General features: G+C 41.5%; 2 protein-coding genes and 1 long non-coding RNA gene across 3 annotated transcripts; 2 read left to right on the top strand and 1 right to left on the bottom strand.

Moving 5' to 3' along the window:
• Positions 1-370: 370 nt before the first annotated feature.
• LOC125312628 lies at positions 371-21,814 on the top strand. Its single transcript, XR_007196695.1, has 3 exons — positions 371-645; positions 14,556-14,565; positions 21,805-21,814. It is a non-coding gene; the product is annotated as an uncharacterized LOC125312628 (long non-coding RNA).
• LOC115739870 (L-type lectin-domain containing receptor kinase S.4-like) lies at positions 17,901-20,838 on the top strand. The gene is made up of 2 exons (XM_030673163.2): positions 17,901-20,148; positions 20,796-20,838. Exon 1 carries the CDS (start codon positions 18,022-18,024, stop codon positions 20,107-20,109), a length of 2,088 nt encoding a protein of 695 aa, XP_030529023.1. The 5' UTR covers positions 17,901-18,021; the 3' UTR covers positions 20,110-20,148; positions 20,796-20,838.
• On the bottom strand, positions 20,289-21,852 carry LOC115739871. The gene is made up of 2 exons (XM_030673165.1): positions 21,668-21,852; positions 20,289-20,638 (listed from the first exon to the last, which is right to left on the bottom strand). The coding sequence occupies exons 1-2, from the start codon at positions 21,843-21,845 to the stop codon at positions 20,421-20,423; spliced, it is 396 nt and encodes a 131-aa protein (XP_030529025.1). The 5' UTR covers positions 21,846-21,852; the 3' UTR covers positions 20,289-20,420.
• Between the last annotated feature and the right edge of the window lie 221 nt (positions 21,853-22,073).

Below are 22,073 nucleotides of genomic sequence, written 5' to 3'. Positions count from 1 at the left end.
TATTATTATTATTTAATTTTGAAAACGGAACGGGGTCGGGTTTAGTGGGCCCGACCCGAGCTTCCTGGACTCGAGCTAACCAACGGTATAATCCCCACCTCTACTAATCTCTCTCTCTCCCTCTTTTTATACTTCTACTCCAACTTTTGTTATTTCTTTTCTCTTTTATTTTTTTTCCCTCACGTCGTCTTCTCCTTTGAACTACTCTTCACGAAGGATGAACGGAGGCTCCTTCCATGGCTTTTACAGAGAACACCAATAACTTCGCCAGACCACCACGTTTGGACCACCATATACCACCAACACCAACGACCGCCGCCAGCGTCACTGCCAGTTAGTCACGATGATCAACGGACCTCCAACCACGACTCCGACCAGATTCGGCTTTCCGATGACCTCTTCTTTTTTTTTTTCATTTTGAGCCGTTCGTTTTCTATTCTAAGCACACAACAAGCATCAGAGAAAAACGAGCAACTCACAAGGGTGGCCTTTAACCACGGGCTGCCGCCAGTTGGCGGCCGTCGGGCCAAAGTTAGATCCGAACCCAGCGAGGCGCGGGGAAAGTTCGCGCCACTGCTTTAGCGTCGCGACGGTGGCAGAAGCTACGGTTCTGGTCTGGCGTTGTCCTTTGCGTGTCATAAACGGGTACTGTTAGAACTCCGCATACCGCCAACCCCTCATCTTTGGATGCCTCCGTAGATTCAGGTGCTCCAGCACCCGAGTCGGCAGTCAGCTGCATTGACATTAGCAATTCAACAGCTTGCCCAAGCAAAAGGCATTCCTTAGTCTACCTTCGGCTAAGGGCATGACTAGATTGAAAGAGATTCATACCGGTGAAATTGTTGGAACCAAAACAATAATGGTCACTTTGGGAAATTTAGACCAATGGGATAAAATAAAGATCAGAGGGAAAAATTCTTATTGGAATGCAAAATACTTCGTGGTGCAACTGAAGCTCACTTGGAGTTCTGTGGCTTGTTTACAATGCTTTGCTAACCTTCTATTTATCGCTAAAGTTGCACTATTCAGAAAAAGTATTCACCTATGACTTTCTCCTCCAAGACCAAAGTAACATTTAATGCAGAAGAAGACAGAACCCAGCTGTCCACGCAAGAAGAGCCATAGCAAACATCTCCTGACAAACATAAAGCAACAAAAATCTACAAATAAAATCCAACAAGGACACACACAATAAATGCACTTGAATCATTCGTGGCCTTCCACGGAGAAATCTTCATGCTTCAATAATTCAATAGTCACTCATCATTAAATGCTTGTGACCTTCTACATTCATCCTCATTTCCCAACGCCTACCATGAGTCGCGTTCAGCCAATTCGTTTGTTTTTATTTTTCTTCTTCAGGCGCCCACCCTTAATTAAGGCCACCAATCACCAAATCCAAAAATTAGACAAACGTGCTCAAATCCAAAATTCAATTTAATTTTACTCAAACAACCTCCCTTAAAATTGACTTTTGAATCCAACAATATCGAGCATCATCTTTAATTTTTCGAACGAATCCGTCTTCAATAATTTTGTTAGGATATCTGCAATCTTATCTTTTGATCTATAGAAATTTAGCTTAATTTCACAATCTTTCACCTGCTCATGAATGTAGTGATACTTGATGTCGATGTGTTTACTCCCGCCATAAAAAAATGGATTTTTGGCTAATGCAATTGCCGACTTATTGTCACACATCATTTTAGTATGGCCTATTTGTTCATGCATCAGTTCATTTAGCATCCTACGAAGCCATATTGCACGACAAGCCGCTGAAGCTAACGTCATGTATTCTGTTTCAGGTGTCGAGAGTGCAACAATTTGCTGTTTTTTCAAAGACCAAGAAATTACTCTCAATCCAAGAAAGAAAGTATATCCCGAAGTACTCTTCCGAGTCTTCGTATCACCTACCCAATTACCGTCTGTATACCCCACTAGTCTAAAATTATCAATACAAGAGTATGGAATTCCATGATCATGAGTTCCACTGCTACCCGCAAATGTGATTGGTATGGTTTTTCTATGAACCCGCTAATAGTACCAACTCTATAGGTAATATCCGGTCTCGTAGAAGCCATCTCAAGCTGTCAACAATGCTTTTGAAATAAGTGGGATTTACCAGCTCACCGATTCCTTCTTTCTTCGGCTCCAATCGCTCTACTATAGGAGTTCGAATTGGTTTGAGCAATTCCATTTTTATCACTTCAAAATATCACTCGCATATTTCTGCTGTGAAATAAATATGTCATCCTGTGTCTGCTTCACTTTAAGGGTAAGAAAATAGGACATCAATCATATATCTGTCATCTTGAACAAGCTAGTCATAACCTCCTTGAATTCAAAAAATATTTTTTCATAGTTGCTTGTAAATATCAAGTCATCAACATAAAGGCAAACAATTATTATGTCACCATTCGGATTTGACTTGATATATAGTGTGTGGTCCTATAGGCACTTCAGAAAATCATACTCTAATAAGTATGTGTCGATATGCGTGTACCAAGCACGAGGTGCCTGTTTTAGCCCATACAATGCCTTTTTCAGCTTGTAAATTTGATTTTCATACCCTTTATCATAACCCCGTGGTTGCTCCACGTAGACTTCCTCTTCAAGAACGCCATTAAGGAATGCTAACTTCACATCCATTTGATGGATCCTCCAACGGTTTTGAGCTGCAAGTGTTGAGATCATTTGAATTGTATCCATTCGAGCCACTAGTGCAAATACTTTAAAATAATCAATACCTGGCTTTTGCTTGTAGCCTTTTACAATCGGTCTAGTTTTGTGATGGTCCACCCGATTGTCGGGTTTGTACTTTATCTTGTATACCGAATTGACACCAATGGGCTTCTTAGTAGGTGGTAAAGAAGATAGCACACACGTGTCATTCTTCTTAATGGAGTGAATTTCTTCATCCATTGCTTGGATCCACTTTTCATCTCCAAATGCTTCATCATAAGTTACATGGTCACATTCATCAAATAGACAAAAGTGTACCATTGTTTCATCGTTGATTTCGTCACTATCACTGTCACCATCTCTTGTAATCACATAACCCCTGAACTTTGTTGGCGTCTCCCTCAATCGCTGTGAACACCGTAATGGTGGTTCTAAAGTTGCTGTTGGTGAAGAAGATGTACCACTAGTCGAAGATGATGGAGAAGATTGACCACTATTTGAGGATGGAGGTGTTTCTATTTCACCTACCAGTGTTCATCTTCAATGGTGATATTTTTTTGGTTACCTTTTTGGTTCCAGCCCCAGGTTTTATCTTCAAAAAACTGGACATCCTACTGATGATTACCTTTTCGGTGACCGCGTTATATAGCTTATAACCTTTAATTGTATCACCGTAGTCAATGAAGATGCACTTCTCGCTTTTATCATCCAACTTCTTTCTTCATTCATCCAAGATACGGGGATATGCCACGCATCCAAATACTCGTAGGAACGAAACTTCTGGTTTGTTGCTTCTCCAAGCCTCTTCCGGGGTTCTTCCAAGAACAGTCCTTGTTGGGCACCTATTTAGTACAAATACGGCACATACAACAACTTCTGCTCAAAATTTTTTGGGCAAATTTTTAGCTTTTAGCATACTTCTTGCCATTTCAAAAATTGTCCTGTTCTTTCTTTCTTCTATATCATTTTGCTAAGAAGTATAGCTGACAATCAACTGACATTTCACTCCATGAATTTTAAAATATTTGTGACATTCATTTGAGGTAAATTCTCCTCCTCTATCCGTTCCCAACATCTTCAAATTAAAGCCACTTTGTTTTTCACCATAGACTTCAAATTCTTTCAATTTGCCAAAAGCTTTAGATTTTTCTCTTAAGAAATATATCCAAGATTTTCTGGTAAAATCGTCAACAAAAATTAGCATGTACCTTTTTTGTCCGAATGATTCCACCTCAACAGGGCCTCATATATCGGTATGTACCAACTACAATGGTTGTTTTGCTCTTCCTCGATGCTGTTTTCCCATGAGACATCCTTCGCAAGGACAACCTGGATTGTCAATCAATGGCATGCCGGTCGCCATATTTTTCTAGATCAATAGCTTCATTCCACAAAAATTTAGATTCCTAAATAGAAGATACCACAACCAGCAGTTTTCTTTCATCATTCCTTGGAAGCTCAAGTGACTCTTCATCCGGAGAGTCAGGGGAAACATCCGGTTCTTCATCATTGGCACCGTTGTGATAAACTTGTTGTTGGTACCTTTGATGGCGCAAACACCATTTCAATATGAACTTTGTGTCCTTTTTTTAGAAAGTTGACCAGCACTTAGCAAATTTCAAAAAATTCCTGGCACAAAGTAAACATCCGCAATAGCAACATTAGTACCATCTTTTGGCATAATATTAATGTTATCTTTGCCCATCACTGGAATTTTCGATTTATTCCCGAAATTGACTTCACCACGACTCATCTCATCCAACTACAAAAATAATTCCTTCCGACCAGTCATATATGATTACTACAACCAGTATCTTGGTACTATATATTGGTGTCTATGGTGCTCGAGTCATCCTTCTTACATGCTAATACCATATATTCTTCAGCATCGGTGGTATGTGCATGCTCCGCCCGCTCGTACGTCGTTTTTTCCTGGCATTCGGATTTGTAATGTCCAAACTTGTTGCACTTAAAACACTTGACTTTTGATTTGTCATGTGTTTTAAATATTTCGGTGAACTTTGAATTTCCACCTCTACCTCAGCCTCCTCCGCGACCTCGACCGCCTTGATAGCTTCCTCGACTCGATGGAGCAACCCGACTTTGCAATGCTTGCTCGGGAATTGAACCAACAGACTTTTGATTCATTCTTTGCTCATGTGAGCACAATGAACCCATCAATCGCTCCAACATTAAGGTTGACACATCTTGCCCTTCCTTGATCACGGTGACGACGTAGTCAAATCCGTCGACCAAAGACCTCAAGATTTTTTCTATGACACGTACATCGTGGAGTTCTTCACCATTAACCCTCAATTGATTAATGATAGTTTGCACACGATCAAAATATACTGAGATTGAGTCAGAGTCATTCATGCATAAAAACTCGAAATCACCTTGAAGCGTTTGCAACCGCACTCGCCGGATACTATCGTCACCTTTGTAGGATTTCTGTAAATATCCCACGCTACTTTTGCGGTCTCCGCATTCAATACTTTTTCGGATATCGTTTTTTTTCATGGCTTGAAAGATTGCATACAATGCTTTCTCATCTTTCTTCGGGACTCTACAAAGATTCTTTCTCCTCCTTTCTTAAAGCCTTGAATGCATCAGCATAGGCTACTTCATTGTAGCCATTTTTAACTAGATTCCACTAATCTTACGATTTGAAAAGAGCTTTCATCTAGACGGATCAATTGTTGAAATTCTTTTCGTTCAACTTTGGAAGCTACAATTGACTGAAACTAGTGGACTTCATTTCTAGCTCTGTTACCAAATGTTGGAATCAAAATAATAATGGTGACTTTGGGAAATTTAGACCAATGGGATAAAATAAAGATCGGAGGGAAAAATTCTTATTGGAATGCAAAATACTTCGTGGTACAACTGAAGCTCACTTGGAGTTCTGTGGCTTGTTTACAATGCTTCGCTAGCCTTCTATCTATTGCTAAAGCTGCACTATTCACAAAAACTATTCACCTATGACTTTCTCCTCCAAGACCAAAGTAACATTTAATGCAGAAGAAGAAAGAGCCAAGCTGTCCACGCAAGAAGAGCCATAGCAAACATCTTCTAACAAACATAAAGCAACAAAAGTTTACAAATAAAATCCAACAAAGACACACAGTAAATGCACTTCAATCATTCGTGGCCTTCCATGGAGAAATCTTCTTGCTTCAATAGAAATCTTCGTCTTGGTCTTCTTTCTCCTCTCCCAATGCCCATCATGAATCGCGCAACCAACAACTAAATCCAAAAACAATGACAAACGTGCTCAAAATCAATTTTACCTTATTCAAACAAAAATATTATAAATATTTGGCCAAACAAAAGAAAAAAGAAAGGCATCACTTGAGATTTTTATTCTTCCAAAGAAGTCTTTTACTTTTGATGGTTTTCTTTTGTGAGCGGGTGACCAACTGTTATAGATTTCACTCCTCGACAAGCTATTTCCTTTTCACTCATTAAATTAATTGATCGATTTAAGGTAGTTGTAGCTTGCTTTCAAGTCCAAAGTGATCCTATTCATCATGGCTCACAAAAGACAGGATTGAAAATTGAGGCTTGAGACCTAAGTAGAACCGACACCAATACGCGACACTATACGACACGATTCTTTGACACGGTATCTCTAAAAAATAGAAAATTCCAACACTTTGAGGCTCGTTATCTATTAAATATATATCTTTGTACATACACATTATAAATTAACATTTTTATGATTATTTTAATCAAATTAATTTGATTCAAATTCGTACATGGGTTGTTTTAAACTATTTTCAAATATAATAGACAATATACTTCACATGGAAATTACTTGGGTAGAAGGGATCATTATTTAATTAGTTTGACACAATTATGGAGACATAAGCTAAACACAAAAAATAAAAAAGAAGAGCAAACCCAAATAAGATGGGAATAGAATCTATACCGTCCATCACAAAATGCTAGGGTTGTACTGGCGTCTCTTGCTTTATAAGCCATCTTCTCTATTTCAACAACCCTCATGCCTCCTTTGTGTGTTTCTCCCAACCCTCCCCACAACTCCACGTCCTCCTTCAATATCATCGCCCTTCTCTCCACCTTTTTGGAGCTCTCTGCCTTCGTCGCTCCTCTCCACCACCATCGCTTCAGATTTAGCCTAGCACTCTGCTGTCACCGTCCTTGCCATCCTAATGCCTACCTCGCCTCGGATCTGCTCCGTTTAGAAAAATGGGTTGTTTCTCGGGTTGCAAATGCAACTTAGTTTTCTTTTATAAAAAAAATGGACCATGCGTGTTCGACACAAGTGTCGATGGCATATCCGATGCGTTGACCATGTGTCAGACACGTGTCGATGTCGAACACACGTCTGACACCGATGCCGTGACCTCCTCGACATGTCTGTGCTTCCTTGCCTGAAACTGCTCAGGTTGGGGCTCCATCTGACTACCTGTCCAAGTTTTCGTACTTCACTAAGCTGTTGGACATTGGCACTTTACTAATAACATAAAAATGGGAGGAGGCATCAAAAGTTATGTAATCACCGGACTTGTTCAATTGGTGAACTTCAGAATGTTGAGTTCTCGCTGTTCACATTTGCTCAAATTCATTTTCAACCCTCGTGAAGGTTTTTTGGCAATTAATGGATAGACTTGGAACATGATATATAGATTGGGTTCGCTTGTTAGGTAGCACGGTCTGTCAAAACTGTCATAGGTTAGATGCTATTGATTCTATTAGATTAAACAACCAATTCTTCAAGAGGAAAGTCCTAAAAGGCTTTCTTTTACAGGGAAAAAGTCTGGCTGTTCTATGGGAAAAAAAATTTTAGTAGTTTGCGAGCGCCAAGTTAATAACTGATGCACTTATTCACTCTAATCCAATTCTTGCTTAACACATGAAAATGACTTGGAATCAAATTAGAAATACTAAAAATCTGAATTTTCTTGCCTTGCACCTCTATCTACAGCTACCCTCCAATCGGTATCTCCACCGCTCAAGCTAGGGGTGAGCAAATCGGACCGACCGGACCGGAAACCCCCCGGACCAGACTGAACCGATGTTCCGGTTCCCGATTCCAGAGGGTGGTGGTTCGGTTCCCATCCTTAAAAATGGAACCAGTAGTCGAGAGGTCCGGTTCCCGATTCTAGGGATATAGGACCAGATCGGACTGCCCAAATAGTATCGATCAATTTTAATTATTATTTTTTAAAATTGTTAAATGTAACTCTAGATCTTATATAATGTTTCCCATCTTTCTTGGAGCTTGATGAATTAAACATGGTCACCGTACTTATAATAAACGTTTCGGCTTAGGTTTGCCTTTGTAAGAATTCAATAATAATGCTTGGTCCCGCAACTTGACCTTTAGATAGTTTCAAGTTATTTGGGTCATTTTTTTCCTCTATAAAAAGGGAGAATGCATGCAGTAGGAACAAATAGCAAGGTGAAAATTTTGAATAATGAATGATGAAAGGTGATATTATTTTAGTTATACCTATGGACGATTCGTTATTTCTGAAATTAAGTAGCTTATAAGACTTATCCTGGGTTAAATCAATAAGAATTTTTTCATGCTCCTGGTATGCGATTTTCTTAAACTTCAAAGTGACTTCACACTTCATCCGCAAGCAATGTATACCGGTGGCCGAGCGGTCCGGTTTACGGTTCCCAGATATACTTTGGATCACCATCCAACTTACTAGAGTTTGGGACTAAAAGGGATAAAATAAAACTATACATTTTATTATCTGTTCCATTGGACTGCTAGGGAACCGGACTCGATCGACAATTCGATTCGATTCCCGTTTCCCGATTCCGAAAATTGGGAACCGGGACCACCGATCCGGTCCTTGATTCTTGAGGGGAACTGGATATGACCGAGAACCTATCACCCCTAACTCAAGCTGCCGCAACCTCCTCTGTCCTCAAGCCCATCGCTCTCCATGGTCACCATGCTCACCGGCGAGTTCCATCTAGCGAACCGCCGGATCTAAAATATGTTGGGAAAATCACCTATATTGTTTTGAAGATGACAAAGACAATTAAAGGCTACTAATATGTGTGTTAATTAAATAGTACCATGTCGGATAGTGTCTTAATCAATATCTAGTGTGATGTTGAGTACTTTGTCACAATTGAGAATGCTCTATCGATATAGTAGAATCACTACATATATTTGAGGTGAATAAGGCAATGGGTGTAAAGATATCTAGAAGTTAGAAGGATCTCTATAAAAGTGAACAAACTGGAAGGATCTTTATTGAGGGTGAACAAGCCAAGAAGAATGGGGATGTTCATGATGGTTTGGAAGAACCAAGATAAGGTGAACAGTTGGATGGACCTTGGTGATAGTAAACAAACCTAGAACTGTAATATTCGCTGAAACTTGGAAGGACTGTACTTTTGAATGTGAATAGTTTGGTAGAATCATGATCGCCAATACGGTAGAAGGACCAAATATATAAGAGCGGACGCCATCAAGATAGTAGATTGTGTGCTAGAGAAGTTCTTTCAAATAAGGTAGAAAGATAGTTACAATATCGATGGTCCAGTGAGTTCAGTGAAGACAAGGAATCTCTAGTGATGCTGGTATCTTTGAAGGCCTTTGGATGCTAACTCAGCCATTCAATGAAGACGAGGAGGTAGTTGGTGTGTTGATATCTTTGGAGTCTTTAGAAGCTGATGAAACCAAAAAGATTATTGGAAGATTGATCTAAAGTCATTCCACATGAGTTGGTCGGTGAGCAGCATCAACATACCACTAACAATCCGCACTATAGGTTATATGAGTAAGGGGTAGTGCAATTGTGTCCTCGAAGGTGCTGACTATCTACTCATTTGATTAAAAACATTGATCAAAACAAAAATAGCCATTACAAAGGCATGGAGTTTGCATTGGGAGCATTGGAGATGTATCATAGTAATTATGGAAATTTTGGACGAAGATAGACGCCGACAGGAGCAGTGAGATTGGTTTGGGAAACTATCATTATTAGAGGTGTCCGTTCTGAAGCTGGTGAGTAATAGGAAGCCATCTATAGTTGGCAATGGTAAAACCAATGGCTACTTCATGGACTTGAGTTTCAAATGGTCATCTAAGGATTTCGATGGCTATATATACTTAGTCCAAGAGTAGCAATGAGGTTGGCTGTTGAGTAAAGGTGAACAAACCGAGTCTCGGCTCATGAGTCTTCTTCTTTGTTCGATTTTGCTTTTGTTCATAGCAATTGCATTGCTGGTTATGACTTTGTGTGGTGCTACTAAGTTGTAATCATAATAGTGTTGACACCTGATTTTTGATTAGTTCATTTTCACAAAAATTTTAGAAAATTCATAGAAAATCCATAAAAAGTTAAAAAAATTGAAAAATCAAAATTTGGAATCTTGACCAAGCTTAAGGAACCATTTTTTAACAAAAAATAATTTTTTTATATTTTTTTATATTTTTTTAAAATAGAAAAATACTTAGAAAATTGGGAAAAATAACATTTGAGGTCACAAAAATACACAAAAATAGTCAATATCTTTCATTTAATATCCTTTTCATTTTGACCTCATGAAATTTCAAAAATTCAGTTCAGGTCTATATGTTCATTCATTAGACATAGACTTGAATTAACCAAAAAATTAACTTTTGAGTCATTTTATTTGTAATCTTCATATTTTTAGAGTCTTGACATTTGACTTTAATACCCTGCGTGACAATTGAATCCTCAAGTTTCAAGAAATTGCACAATTGCACGAATTGGACTTAATTGCACAAATTTTTTTCAATTTAATTCCTGGATCTTGCCTAAATCGAAATTAATTAAAATCTAAAAACTGTCATGCCATAATAGGACCACTACCCAATGTTTTTTAACTAGCAGAATCGATTGGTGGGGGTGATTTGGCCATTTAGGGCTCGAATCGCACATTTTTCATTACTGGGTCATATAAGAAATTTGGGGTCTTTGTGAAATTACGTGTGGAATTTTGGGGAAAATGACATTTTCAAATAGAATTCATTTCCCCAAGTCCAATTTTTTGATTAAATTTGACAAATTCCAAGATTTTCTAGGGTAATTTTAAGAAATTTGGTCGATCGGGTCTGTCGGGTCTAACCAAGTCCGACCCAGCAACCCGGGCGACCATCTCCTTCTTCCCCAATTGGTTTCCTGCACGATTTCTGGTTTTGCAGGCTGAGTTTGATCAACAAAATTTGACATCCATTTGTTAAAAATTGGTCATGCTTTAGTGTGGGTATTAGAGGCCACATCAGTCCGCTTCGATTGAGCCAAGTTCAACGATCTAGGAACGCCGGAGCTGCGATGGCGAGGTCATTTTGTACGATGGCCAAACTCAAGCAAATGCAAACCAAATCTGTGCCAAATTCATGCGAGATTGGACATGCCGGAAATCAAACGTAGTTGCCATTTGTTCTCGTCTACAACCAACCCTGGTGAGACCATTTTGTACGTGATTGTATGTACGAATCAAGGTCGGTGAGCTCCCCCCTACGTGAATTTTTTTTCAAAATCCAAGTATAAAAGGCTCACGCATTTTTGAGCGAAGGGGGAAGCTCATTTGGATCGCAGACTAACTATATATATATCTGTGAGTTGATTGTCACTGAAGTGGGTAAGCTAGTTCTATGAGATGATTGTCACTGAAGTGGCGTGGAACGGGGTCATCTTGCACGTGAGTATTCGGCCTTGTGGTTGCGTGGTGCTTTTGGTGTCTCGTGGCCTTAAGTTGTCCTATTGTAGCGTCAACTTTGCATTGCATATAAGTATCAAAGCATGCGTGTACTTCGGGCCTGAGAATGTAGGCGGTCGAGTATGTGCGGGTGAATGTTTTGCTTGACGAAACTTGAATTGGTTGGTGTGTGCAAGCTTGTTTGAATGATGGTTGGTTTACACTGAATCTGATTAAATGAACTAATGACCCATTTGCCTATGTCCTGAAGAGGACGATTGATATCCGCCTGCATCCGGATGATACTCCTAGGAGCCTAAGTGGAAATCGGAAAGTCCATAGCATGTGTCCTATTGGAATGGAATGCCCGAGGGCCGTGTCCCTTTGAAGCCCAAGAGTAAGGGAAATTGAGGCCTGTGTCCCTCATGTTACCCATGGTCGATGTCCCATGGACGAAAAGATGAGGTGTTTATCTCTCGGAATCGAGGTCTGTGTCCCTCGGAGATGAAAATGAAGCATGTGTCCCTCATATAATCATGGTCACGTCCCATGAAAATCGGTTCAGAAATGGAAACTGAAAATGAAACAACGAGTCATTGCTTGCTCATGCACATGAGGTTTATCACATAGGTAAAGGTCTTAGTTCATGACGTGTGCAGTAGTTGTGGAATCTCATTCTACTTGTAGTTGGTGTTAGTCTTGCTTAGTTGTCTCATTGTTCATTTGCTTTGCGTGCCTCGATATTTGTCGTGTGGTTTTTGCCCGATCTAGTGACGAATAGGTAGTTTAGTCATTCGGGTTTAGAAAGTCCTACTCACTGAGCTTCGGCTCACTCCATTGGATTCTACCCTTGAGAAATAGAGGACATGAACAAGACGATGGCATTGGATGGAAGCACGTTGATGGTGACAATGGATTGTACTTGGAGTAGCTTTCCCCCTTGATTCCTCCTAGAGTATTCTCGTGTTTGTTTTGAGTTAAGAAAGATGTAATCAAATGGCTATCTATTATATAAAAGTTGATATTCTTATGATACGTGGCTTATGTGTGCTATTTAATGCATGTTATATAGGTTAGAGAAACCTATGAGTAAGGTCATACCCTTAGGCGCCGTGTTTGCTTGTTGTTTTGCATGCATTGTTTGTATTTTGTATGATCATTGATTGTTATAGTTCAGTAAGCTTCCGCATGCGCATCAAATTAAAATAAAACTTGTAAACAAGGCGGACGCCTTGGGACGTTACATATGTTACATTCCAACCTCATTGTGGCTATTCGTCTTGAGAGTGGACATAGGCTTGAGGATAAAGCCGAACCACTATAAATTTCAATGTATTATCTTCTATCTCTTTATTATCATCACTCTTGATTTCATTTTTTTTTTTGTTTATAGCATCACTCGCAATTATATATTTGTTCATCAGCGGTACTCCTGATTATGTTAAATTGTCTCTGCTGCTAGTGAAATTTCAACTTGTTATATTCCACAAAAGTTAATTATAGTTTTGGTCTATCTATCTCACTCTATTTACATACTAGCTTCACACATTCTGACTTGCATATAATACCAACTGGTGTGCATATGGTTTGGTATTCTACGAAAGATTATCATTATATTCACTCAACTTATTCTCCCTCCTCTATGTTGTATTGTTAGCCCCAACAAAATTGCTCAAATTTGGCGAAGCCAGACGAATAAGGGGTGGAAGTGGAATGCAGAGCTCAAATCTCTGGAAGAGAGGTTGGCCATGTGCCTCCAGATCTATAGGCGAGCCCTTGCATGAACTCTTTGATGACGCCATACACAATTGAGAGAAGTGATTCATCTGAACTCATCGGTGACACCGCTAGTCTCTGTCGAGGCATCTATTCCATAGATCTAAGAGAATCTAAGCCCAACAAGACACCCATATTTAGAAACTTGCTTGTTCGACGAAACATCATCTGCTCATTCTTATCTCTGCGTCCCTGGCAGAAGTGAACAACGATGAGAAGAGTGAACAACGGTGGGAGTCATTGAAAAGTGGGGCTAGTGGTGAGGATCCCAGCGACTATGCTACGGTGGAGAAGGGTGGTAATGCCATCGGTGGAGCAAGACGTGGAGGGGCGGAGAGCGATGGATAAGAAACAACTGATGCAAGACGGCGATGAAACTTTGTCAGATCTGAAGCCATTTCATATCTGGAGTTCGCCAGTGGAACTCAATGGTGGGTGCGTTGTTTGCTTGGCTTGGACGCACAGCTGTTCGGCTTGGATGTGGCAATGGCGACTCCGTCGATGGCGATGGCCAGAGGAAGCGCATAGATTGAGCTCAAATGCGATTTGATCGTGGTTCCAGATATGAAAAAAGGAGGAGGAGAAAACTTTTGAATTTTGTAACCTAATCCACTGCATGTAAGTGTGGAATCGGATCCCCTACCATAAAGGTAGAGGTGACATGAGGGATTCGAGCCGTCCATTTTAACATGGATGGTCTGGATTCATCCACATCACTTTTTAATGCGCTTGGGGTGAATAAATGCACTCCATGTCAGCTATTGAGATGTGTGTTGCGAATCACGGAATATTTTCTCCCTTTTGTGGGTAGCTGAGATTCTCATCTCAGTAAACATTCGATTGCCGAGGTTTAGGCTCTTTTATAAAAGGAAGAGTGTGTACAAGGTTTTTTTGGTAGTAAGGTTCATTATATTGATGATTCTTATGTTCCTCCTGTTACTAACAATGATATTAACAAATTAATGGAACTTTCCCGTTTTACGCTATCTTTGCCCAGTTGTCATCAAGAGTAGAGTTTATCTCGAAAATCACATCTTATGTGTGAGATTAAGAAGGGTTGAGAAAATAATGAATTTAATCAAGCTGACATGGTAGGCGATAGTTGAGAAATCATGAACGATAAGCTTGCTGATTTTAACAATCAACATCAAAATGGAGTCTTTGTTGGTGGCCTCATGGCATTCCAATATTGTATGCCGGTGCTAGAAATGCTTTATGCACGTTAAAATCATTTATCGCAAGGGATTGACTCATGGGGTACTATAGGGTTCTTTGCACAAATTAGTCAGTGTAAACAAGTCCCTCGACGACATTTTTACACATCGTAACGCGTAAGTTTCTTGAAAAAATAAGAAGCAAAAGTCATAAATAATTAAGTGCACATACTTTTAATTAAGAAATATCATAGACGGTATCTCGTACATTCCTAGAAATAGAAGGTGCAAGGTATGAGATGGGGTATAAGGTGAAATGACCCCAAACACTGGAATCAAACCTTGTGCTCACCAGGTCCGAAATTTTAGAACGTGAAACTTATTTAACGGTTTTGGTTCCGCGGGTTCGCAAGTTCTACTTTTCCATCCTTGCAAAAGAAATCGACTTTCCAATTATCTTCAATCAAATCAATGAATTTCATAAATTACATCCATCTTCCTTAAAATATTCAAGTACCATTAGTTCTATGGAATACTAAACTTTACTCTTCTTTTCCTTTGTATTTTTTTGGCTTTTCTGAAGATCGAGGAGCCGAGAAGCTTCCGTAGTTTGGTCGGAATCTAAGCTTACTGATTCAAAAGCATCGACAGACATTTAATTTTCTTTTGATTTAGTGATTATTTACTAAGGAAAGAACATAGGTCAAAATGAGTTTAGTGAGGAGAGGAGACCCGACTCGTCATCCATGTGCTGTGTAGCAAATCATGTGCTCCGTTCCTATGCTCAACGTAGCACATGATTAAAATCTAAGAACTTTAAAATATTCGTTTATTAATCGGATCCAAAGAAGCCTCAAAGTTGAATATGGATACTTATATCGAGCTTAAGGGAAAACTATCCATCACGCCAAAATTTCGTAGGCCATGTATATATTTATCGGTCAGATCATATGGACCTCCACATGAAATCCATATGATCTAACGAACGGCATACATTAAACTTGCCTTATCATAGCATGCAAAAACGTCTTGTGCTTAAGAGGATAATCGAGGGAAAAGTACGAAAAAAAAAGTCATAAACTTATTACAATCGTGTCAATTCAGTCTTAAATTTTTCAAGTGTACCAATTGAGTACTAAACTTGTCAATTCAGTCATATCGCCAATTTGGCCAAAAAATCGCTGACATAGACATTTTATTTTTAAAAATTATTATTATTATTATTATTATTATTATAGTATATTTCATTTTGGTTGGTGAGGCCGCTATGGCCTTGGGCAACCCTCGCCCGCATCTAGCAAGAGCCTAGGCCAAGGCTGCAATCTTCTCAAGAGGTCGGCGAAGGTTGCCGACAACCCTCGCTAGACAAAATGACAGGAAAAAAAAAAAGAAAGGAAAAATAATTCACAAAAGTAAAGAAAAGAAATGAAATAAACAAAACTATAAAAAAAAATCAAAGAATTATCAAATATTTAAAAAAAATTATCCACTTCAACTACGGACGTGCTACGTAAGATGGTTGAAGACATTTTCACCATATAGATTATATTGACAAAATGTTTATGGCTAAATTGACACAATTGATAGGATTAGTACTCAATTAACATAATTGAAAAGTTTATGACTGAATCAATATAAGTATAGGAATTATGATTTTTTTTATACTTTTTCGGAATAATCGATACTGAGATTTATCCTTTGTTTTTTTTTTTTCTTTTGTGGAGATATTTGTCCTTGACTTGAGAGAATCGAAGCCCCACTGACACTACAGCAAGGAAAAGTAAAAGCAAAGAAAGTGACTCTTCACTGCTTACTCACTTTGAGGCTGAGTCAACGGCCCTCGAGCCACCAACATGAGCATCACTCCCCTCCAGGCGAAAATGGACCTCTCTGACCGACCCCAAACGGTGGCAACTCGCACTCACTTTCTCAAATCCCCCAATTTACAAGTGAAAATGGAAAGTCGGATAGCAATGGAAATTCAAAAGCTAGAGAGCCCCCTTTTGACACGGGACTTGTTGGAAGGGAATGGGGGACCTCAACTTGGTCGACCAAGAGGTAAAATGGGCAGTGTGCTCGTGGCTGCCTAAAATGACCGAAATCGAGATTAATATCGGTACGGTGGACTGAGCCGATCGCAATAAATTATGGGTAACACGTAGCTTCTCGTTTTTGCATCCTTCGATGTGGATGCTGCACACTCTTTACAATTTGATTGGCTAAATATATCACTATAAAAGGAATCTAAAAGTCACTAGCAATCCATGAGATTTGGACAGTTTCTCAATAAAGATCCGATACTTGTAGCATTATTGGACAATCGTATGGAATTTCGCGTTCTGCTCTTTCTATGTGCGGATTGTCTTCACAGGTCAATTTCTAGTGATCCACCGAACAATGTTTTTCAAGATGCTATTGAAGATGACAACCTGCATATTTGGTTCCAATGAAATTCATTTCACGGATGGATGTGGGGCTCTAATAAGGGCAAGGTCTTCAAATTAGATTCATCTGTCTGGCTTAACTTTTCATCTACCTGGCTTAACTTGGCTGGCCTTCGAGGTTGTCACCTTACTTAGATCGAATGTCCCATACACACTAGTGAAATAACCACTTAAAGAAACTTTACAATTTATACCTTAAAAATCGAACGGATCTAATAGAGTACACGAATCTTATTAACGAATGCCCTCAAAACATTTGATAAAAAATTCTTCAAATAAATGTTTTCACCTTCGATTCATAGGTTACGCATAATGCCAGGTAGGCAATGCGTAAAAAAATTATAAATATTTAATAATCGGGGGTATCCAAGGAGTGTTTCCGAAGCACTCGTTTACAGAATCTAAAGTGTATTCAATAAATATTTGGATCGCACTGGTTAACAGACATCCAATTTATATGTCGGGTACAACTCAAAAGTCGGTCATTTGATTAAGCTGATGTCTTAGTAATTTGTAAACAATGTTCCTCCTTGGGACCCCACTATTTTGAGCCTCGCCAGTATTTAATAACAAAATGATTAAGGGGAGCGGATAAAAATATAGAGTGGGTGAAGGAAACTTCAAGTTTTCTTCCTTACTTTTAGAAAAAATCAACTTTTCAAAAGTTTGCTCACCCACCTTTTATTTCTCCCTCGCCCATTTCTCCAAAACAAAGCATAAAGAACCATTTTTTTTCTTGATTTATAATAATAAGATTGCATGAAAAGCAAACTCTATCTATGTATATATTATAAGGTTGAAATTCGTCTTCTCCCTTCATGGCACATTTATATTCTCATTATACCTTCCCGAGAATATTCTAGTTAAAACAGCCCTAATTCCCTAAAAAAATCCTTCACTTTAGGTTCGGTTTCAAATTCGCTACGAATTTTATTTGAGTTTTTTTTTTTTCAAGACATAACAAGTTTGGGACATATTTGGAACTAAACCTGAAATGGAGAATTTTTTAGGGAATGAGGCCAATTATGACATGACGTTTCGATCGAAAATTATGATGAAATATATGTCGAAAAACACATTGTGTTATACATAATATATGGCAACCACAGGATAATTTATAGTCAAATGAACCGCTAAGGGCCCCAATCCTCTCCCATCTCTCTCACGGGATCCTTCTTTGCTGCTGATTAAAGAAGCCGCCACTCCCCTGGTCTCCCCAGTGACGGCGAGAGAGCGTCACCCTCCCTCCTTCCACCGCCACCTTCAAATTTCTCCACCTTCGCATCCTTAAACCCTAAAGCGCCATGGCTCATCCTCTCCTACTCCTCTCTCTCCCCATCCTCCTCTCCTCGATCCCTGCCTCGTCCTCCTTCCAGAACCCCGCCGACCTCTTCTTCCCCGGGTTCCGCTCCGCCGCCGCCGGCAACATCACCCTCAGCGGCGTCGCCGAGATCGATAACCATGGCGTCCTCCACCTCACCAACGTGACGAGTCGCCTTATGGGCCACGCCTTCTACTCCTCCCCGCTCCGGTTCAAGGACTCCCCCGGCGGCGACGTCTCCTCCTTCTCCACCTCCTTCGTCTTCGCCGTCGTCCCCGAGTACCCGAAGCTCGGCGGCCACGGCCTTGCCTTCGTTGTCTCCCCCTCCAGGGACCTCCCGGGTGCCCTGCCCAGCCAGTACCTGGGCCTCCTCAACGCGAGCGACATCGGTAACTTCTCCGACCACCTCTTCGCCGTCGAGCTCGACACCGTCCAGGACTTCGAGTTCGGCGACATCAACGACAACCACGTCGGGATCGACATCAACAGCCTGGCCTCTAACGCTTCCGCTCCGGCGGCCTATTACGCTGCCGGCGATGACTCGACCAAGCTAGATCTGAATCTGAAGAGTGGGAAGGCGATTCAGGCGTGGATCGATTACGATTCGGGCGAGAAGGTGATCAATGTGACGATTGCTCCTAGTTCAGTGAAACCCAAGAGGCCAATCTTGTCCTTCAACGTGGATTTGTCCCCGGTTTTCCGCGAGTTCATGTTTGTTGGGTTCTCTGCTTCGACTGGTCTGCTCGCGAGCTCTCATTACATGATGGGTTGGAGTTTCTGCATCGATGGGGAAGCGAGAGCTCTTGAGATTTCGTCTCTGCCTCCATTGCCAGGCGGCGGGAAGAAGCATCCCCACACAGCTCTGGCAATAGGAATCTCGGTGTCATCAGTTGTTCTTGCAGTGTCCGCGGTTTTTCTTGCGGTCCTGATAGTTCGGACGATCAAGAACGCTGATGTGGTCGAGCAGTGGGAGCTCGAAACCGGTCCCCACCGATTCACCTACCAAGAACTCAAGAAAGCCACCAATGGGTTCAAGGAAAAAGAGCTCCTCGGGCAAGGCGGGTTTGGCAAAGTGTACCGAGGGACCTTGCCAAGTTCCAAGATCCAGGTCGCGGTGAAGCGGATCTCGCACGAGTCGAAGCAGGGCCTCCGTGAGTTCGTGTCGGAGATCTCGAGCATCGGGCGGCTCCGCCACCGGAACCTAGTCCAGCTCCTGGGTTGGTGCCGGAAGAGGGGCGATCTTTTGCTGGTGTACGAGTACATGGCCAACGGAAGCTTGGACAGGTACCTGTTCGACGTGCCTAAGCCTAAGGCCACTCTGGTCTGGGAACAGAGGTTTCGGATAGTGAAGGGCGTTGCTTCCGGCCTCCTTTATTTGCACGAGGGGTACGAGCAAGTGGTCATTCACAGGGATGTGAAGGCCAGCAATGTGTTGCTGGATGACGAATTGAACGGGAGGCTCGGCGACTTCGGGCTCGCAAGGCTGTATGATCACGGGTCGAACCCGGGCACGACCCGGGTGGTAGGCACGCTGGGGTACCTGGCCCCGGAGACGCCGAGGACCGGGAAGACGAGCATGAGCTCGGATGTGTTTGCCTTCGGGGCCTTCTTGTTGGAGGTGGCTTGCGGGCGCCGGCCGATCGAGCAAGAGGCCGGGCCGGAGGAGCTGGTGTTGGTGGATTTGGTTTGGGAGAGGTATAAGGAAGGGAGGGTTCTTGATTTGGTGGATCACAAATTGACAGGCGAGTACAACGAGGGCGAAGTGATGGTGGTGTTGAGATTGGGGTTGCTGTGTTCAAATTGTAACCCAATGGAAAGACCTACAATGAGGCAGGTGGTAAGGTACTTGGATGGGGAGATCGACGTGCCTGAGGTCGTGAGCGGACCGGGCGGCTTCGCTTGCTCGAAAGCGGGCCAAGAACACGGGTTCGAGGATTTCCAGCTCGCCTATCCCTCTTCCTCCTTCGACAGGATGAGCTTGCCCTCCTTCGTGGCGAACCGAGACGCCAGTTTCGCCTCGTTTTCGGCTTCCCCTATCTCGATCCTCACCGGCCGAGGAGATAGTGGGTAGCGACTGAATTACTAAAGTTGGGAAAACCATCCGCTCTTTTCTCTTCTTCTACGTGACGGATTGATTCTTTTCTTGTTTTAAGAATCGGATTTGTACCTAAAACTCTACCATGTGTTCATGGTTTTCTTTACTTCACCCTTTGAATCGAACAAGACGTCGATTCCCGACATCATAACTCATGATCGAAACCAAGGATCCTTTCTTAAATCGATCGTATTGCGACATATAACGAAAAATGAGCAAAGAAAAGCACGCTAAGTTGAGCTTAACATGACTTAATTAAAAGGGAAAGCTGAAAATGCTTGATCGAGTTAGCCGATTCGGGGCGTCTTTGCGACGTTTCCGGAGGAATCGACGTACAACCTGACCCGTTGCTGGTCGAAATCCATGGTGACGAAGGTGTTGGGGGGAATGACCTGGACTCGAATCGAATCTCCGATCTCCTCTTTGATTTTCTTCTCAGCTTCCTCCGCTGTCGACCCCACAAGCTCCGGCCACGTCAGCTTCTTCGGTGCTGCGTTTGCTCCACCTGAAAAAAGAACGATCCTTTTCTCGTCACTGTTCATGCGATGATCTCTGTGGACGATTCTTTCCTTAACAATGCAGCAAGTGGCCGGTCGCTTCGTTTGAAAATGCGAACTCTATTGCCATGGAAGGTGGGACATCATGGTCCAAATGCATGCTTAATATAAAGTGAATGGGAAAAAGCAGAACCATTTTCAACGGATGATGGAATTTGAATGTGTTAAAGTGGCTGTTCATATTGGACCTTTCAAGGCATAATATATGCTCGAAAGTATGTGTTTTTCTACATTGAAAGCATGATTTGTCAAACCCTCACGACATGCGATGCGTTTCCAATCTCATGTGTGAATCTTAGAAAGATTTTGGTAATTCGAATCAATTTATCAATTAAGGAAGATCGATGCACTTTCCACTTAAGAGACTTCTAGCAATACGGTCATTTATGGTCTGTAGTCCGACTTTGTATTGGCTTGACCAATTGGTGAATCAGGTCGTGTCGTGGTCGTGCTATGCTTGTGTTTTACCTACTCTTTTTGCTGGTAATCTACGTTGTGACATAAGAGTCTTGTAGTGTGAAAACTATAGAGATTGAGATTGAAATTTTCACCGAGCAAAGGATTAGGAGCAAAAGTGATTGACAATGAAAATGTGTGAGGATTCCGGTGGGATTAATTTGGGGGTATCTATAGGGATGAATAAATAGGAAATAGAGGTAAGGAGAAGGGAGGTCAAAACCAAAATTAACAAATAGAATAAATTGCACGTGAATGGAACAATCAAGAAGCCATTGGGCGCAACGACCGCATGGCTAAATATTGGCCGGCACTTCAACGACTAAAATGAATTTGAGGAGGAAAAAGGCCGGCCGTGCTGGCCCAACACAATCGGGCAGTGCGGTGCCGGCCCACGGGCCGACGTTAACTACCCGCCGTAAATCAGTCACGGCCCATACCATGCCGAAAGGCGCCACCCACTACGGTTTAGCCCGGCTCGACCCCAACCCTGACCCCTAGAGAGAGAGAGAGAGAGAGACTTGGCAAGGTCGGCGTGGATCCAGCGGGCTGCTCTGGCGGGGCGTTGGCCTTTCCGTGCTCCTCCGCCATGACAACCTCAAAAAGTGTATCGATCGGCACAACCCTTACCTTCTCAAACTCTACAGAACACACATAGACGCTCACACATCCGCGTCTTATATGGAGAGTGACGTTCATGGAGAGGATTTTCTTGTTCTTTGGTTGTATCTTCGCCCTTGTCTCTTCAGGACATTTGTTTCACTAGGGATGGATTACTCGGCCGGCCAAGAAAACAAAAAAAAAGTCGCGCCTGCCTTGTCTGAGTCTATGTCGTGATGTGGAGGAAGGTTTGACATTTAGCTATGAATTTCACTTCAAATGCTATGAATTATGGATGCTTTGGAAGTTAAGAAACCTTTACAAGAA

This window comes from Rhodamnia argentea, chromosome 10, assembly GCF_020921035.1.
Source record: "Rhodamnia argentea isolate NSW1041297 chromosome 10, ASM2092103v1, whole genome shotgun sequence".
Taxonomy (NCBI): Eukaryota; Viridiplantae; Streptophyta; class Magnoliopsida; order Myrtales; family Myrtaceae; genus Rhodamnia; species Rhodamnia argentea.
This window is presented reverse-complemented; position numbering and strand designations above follow the sequence as displayed.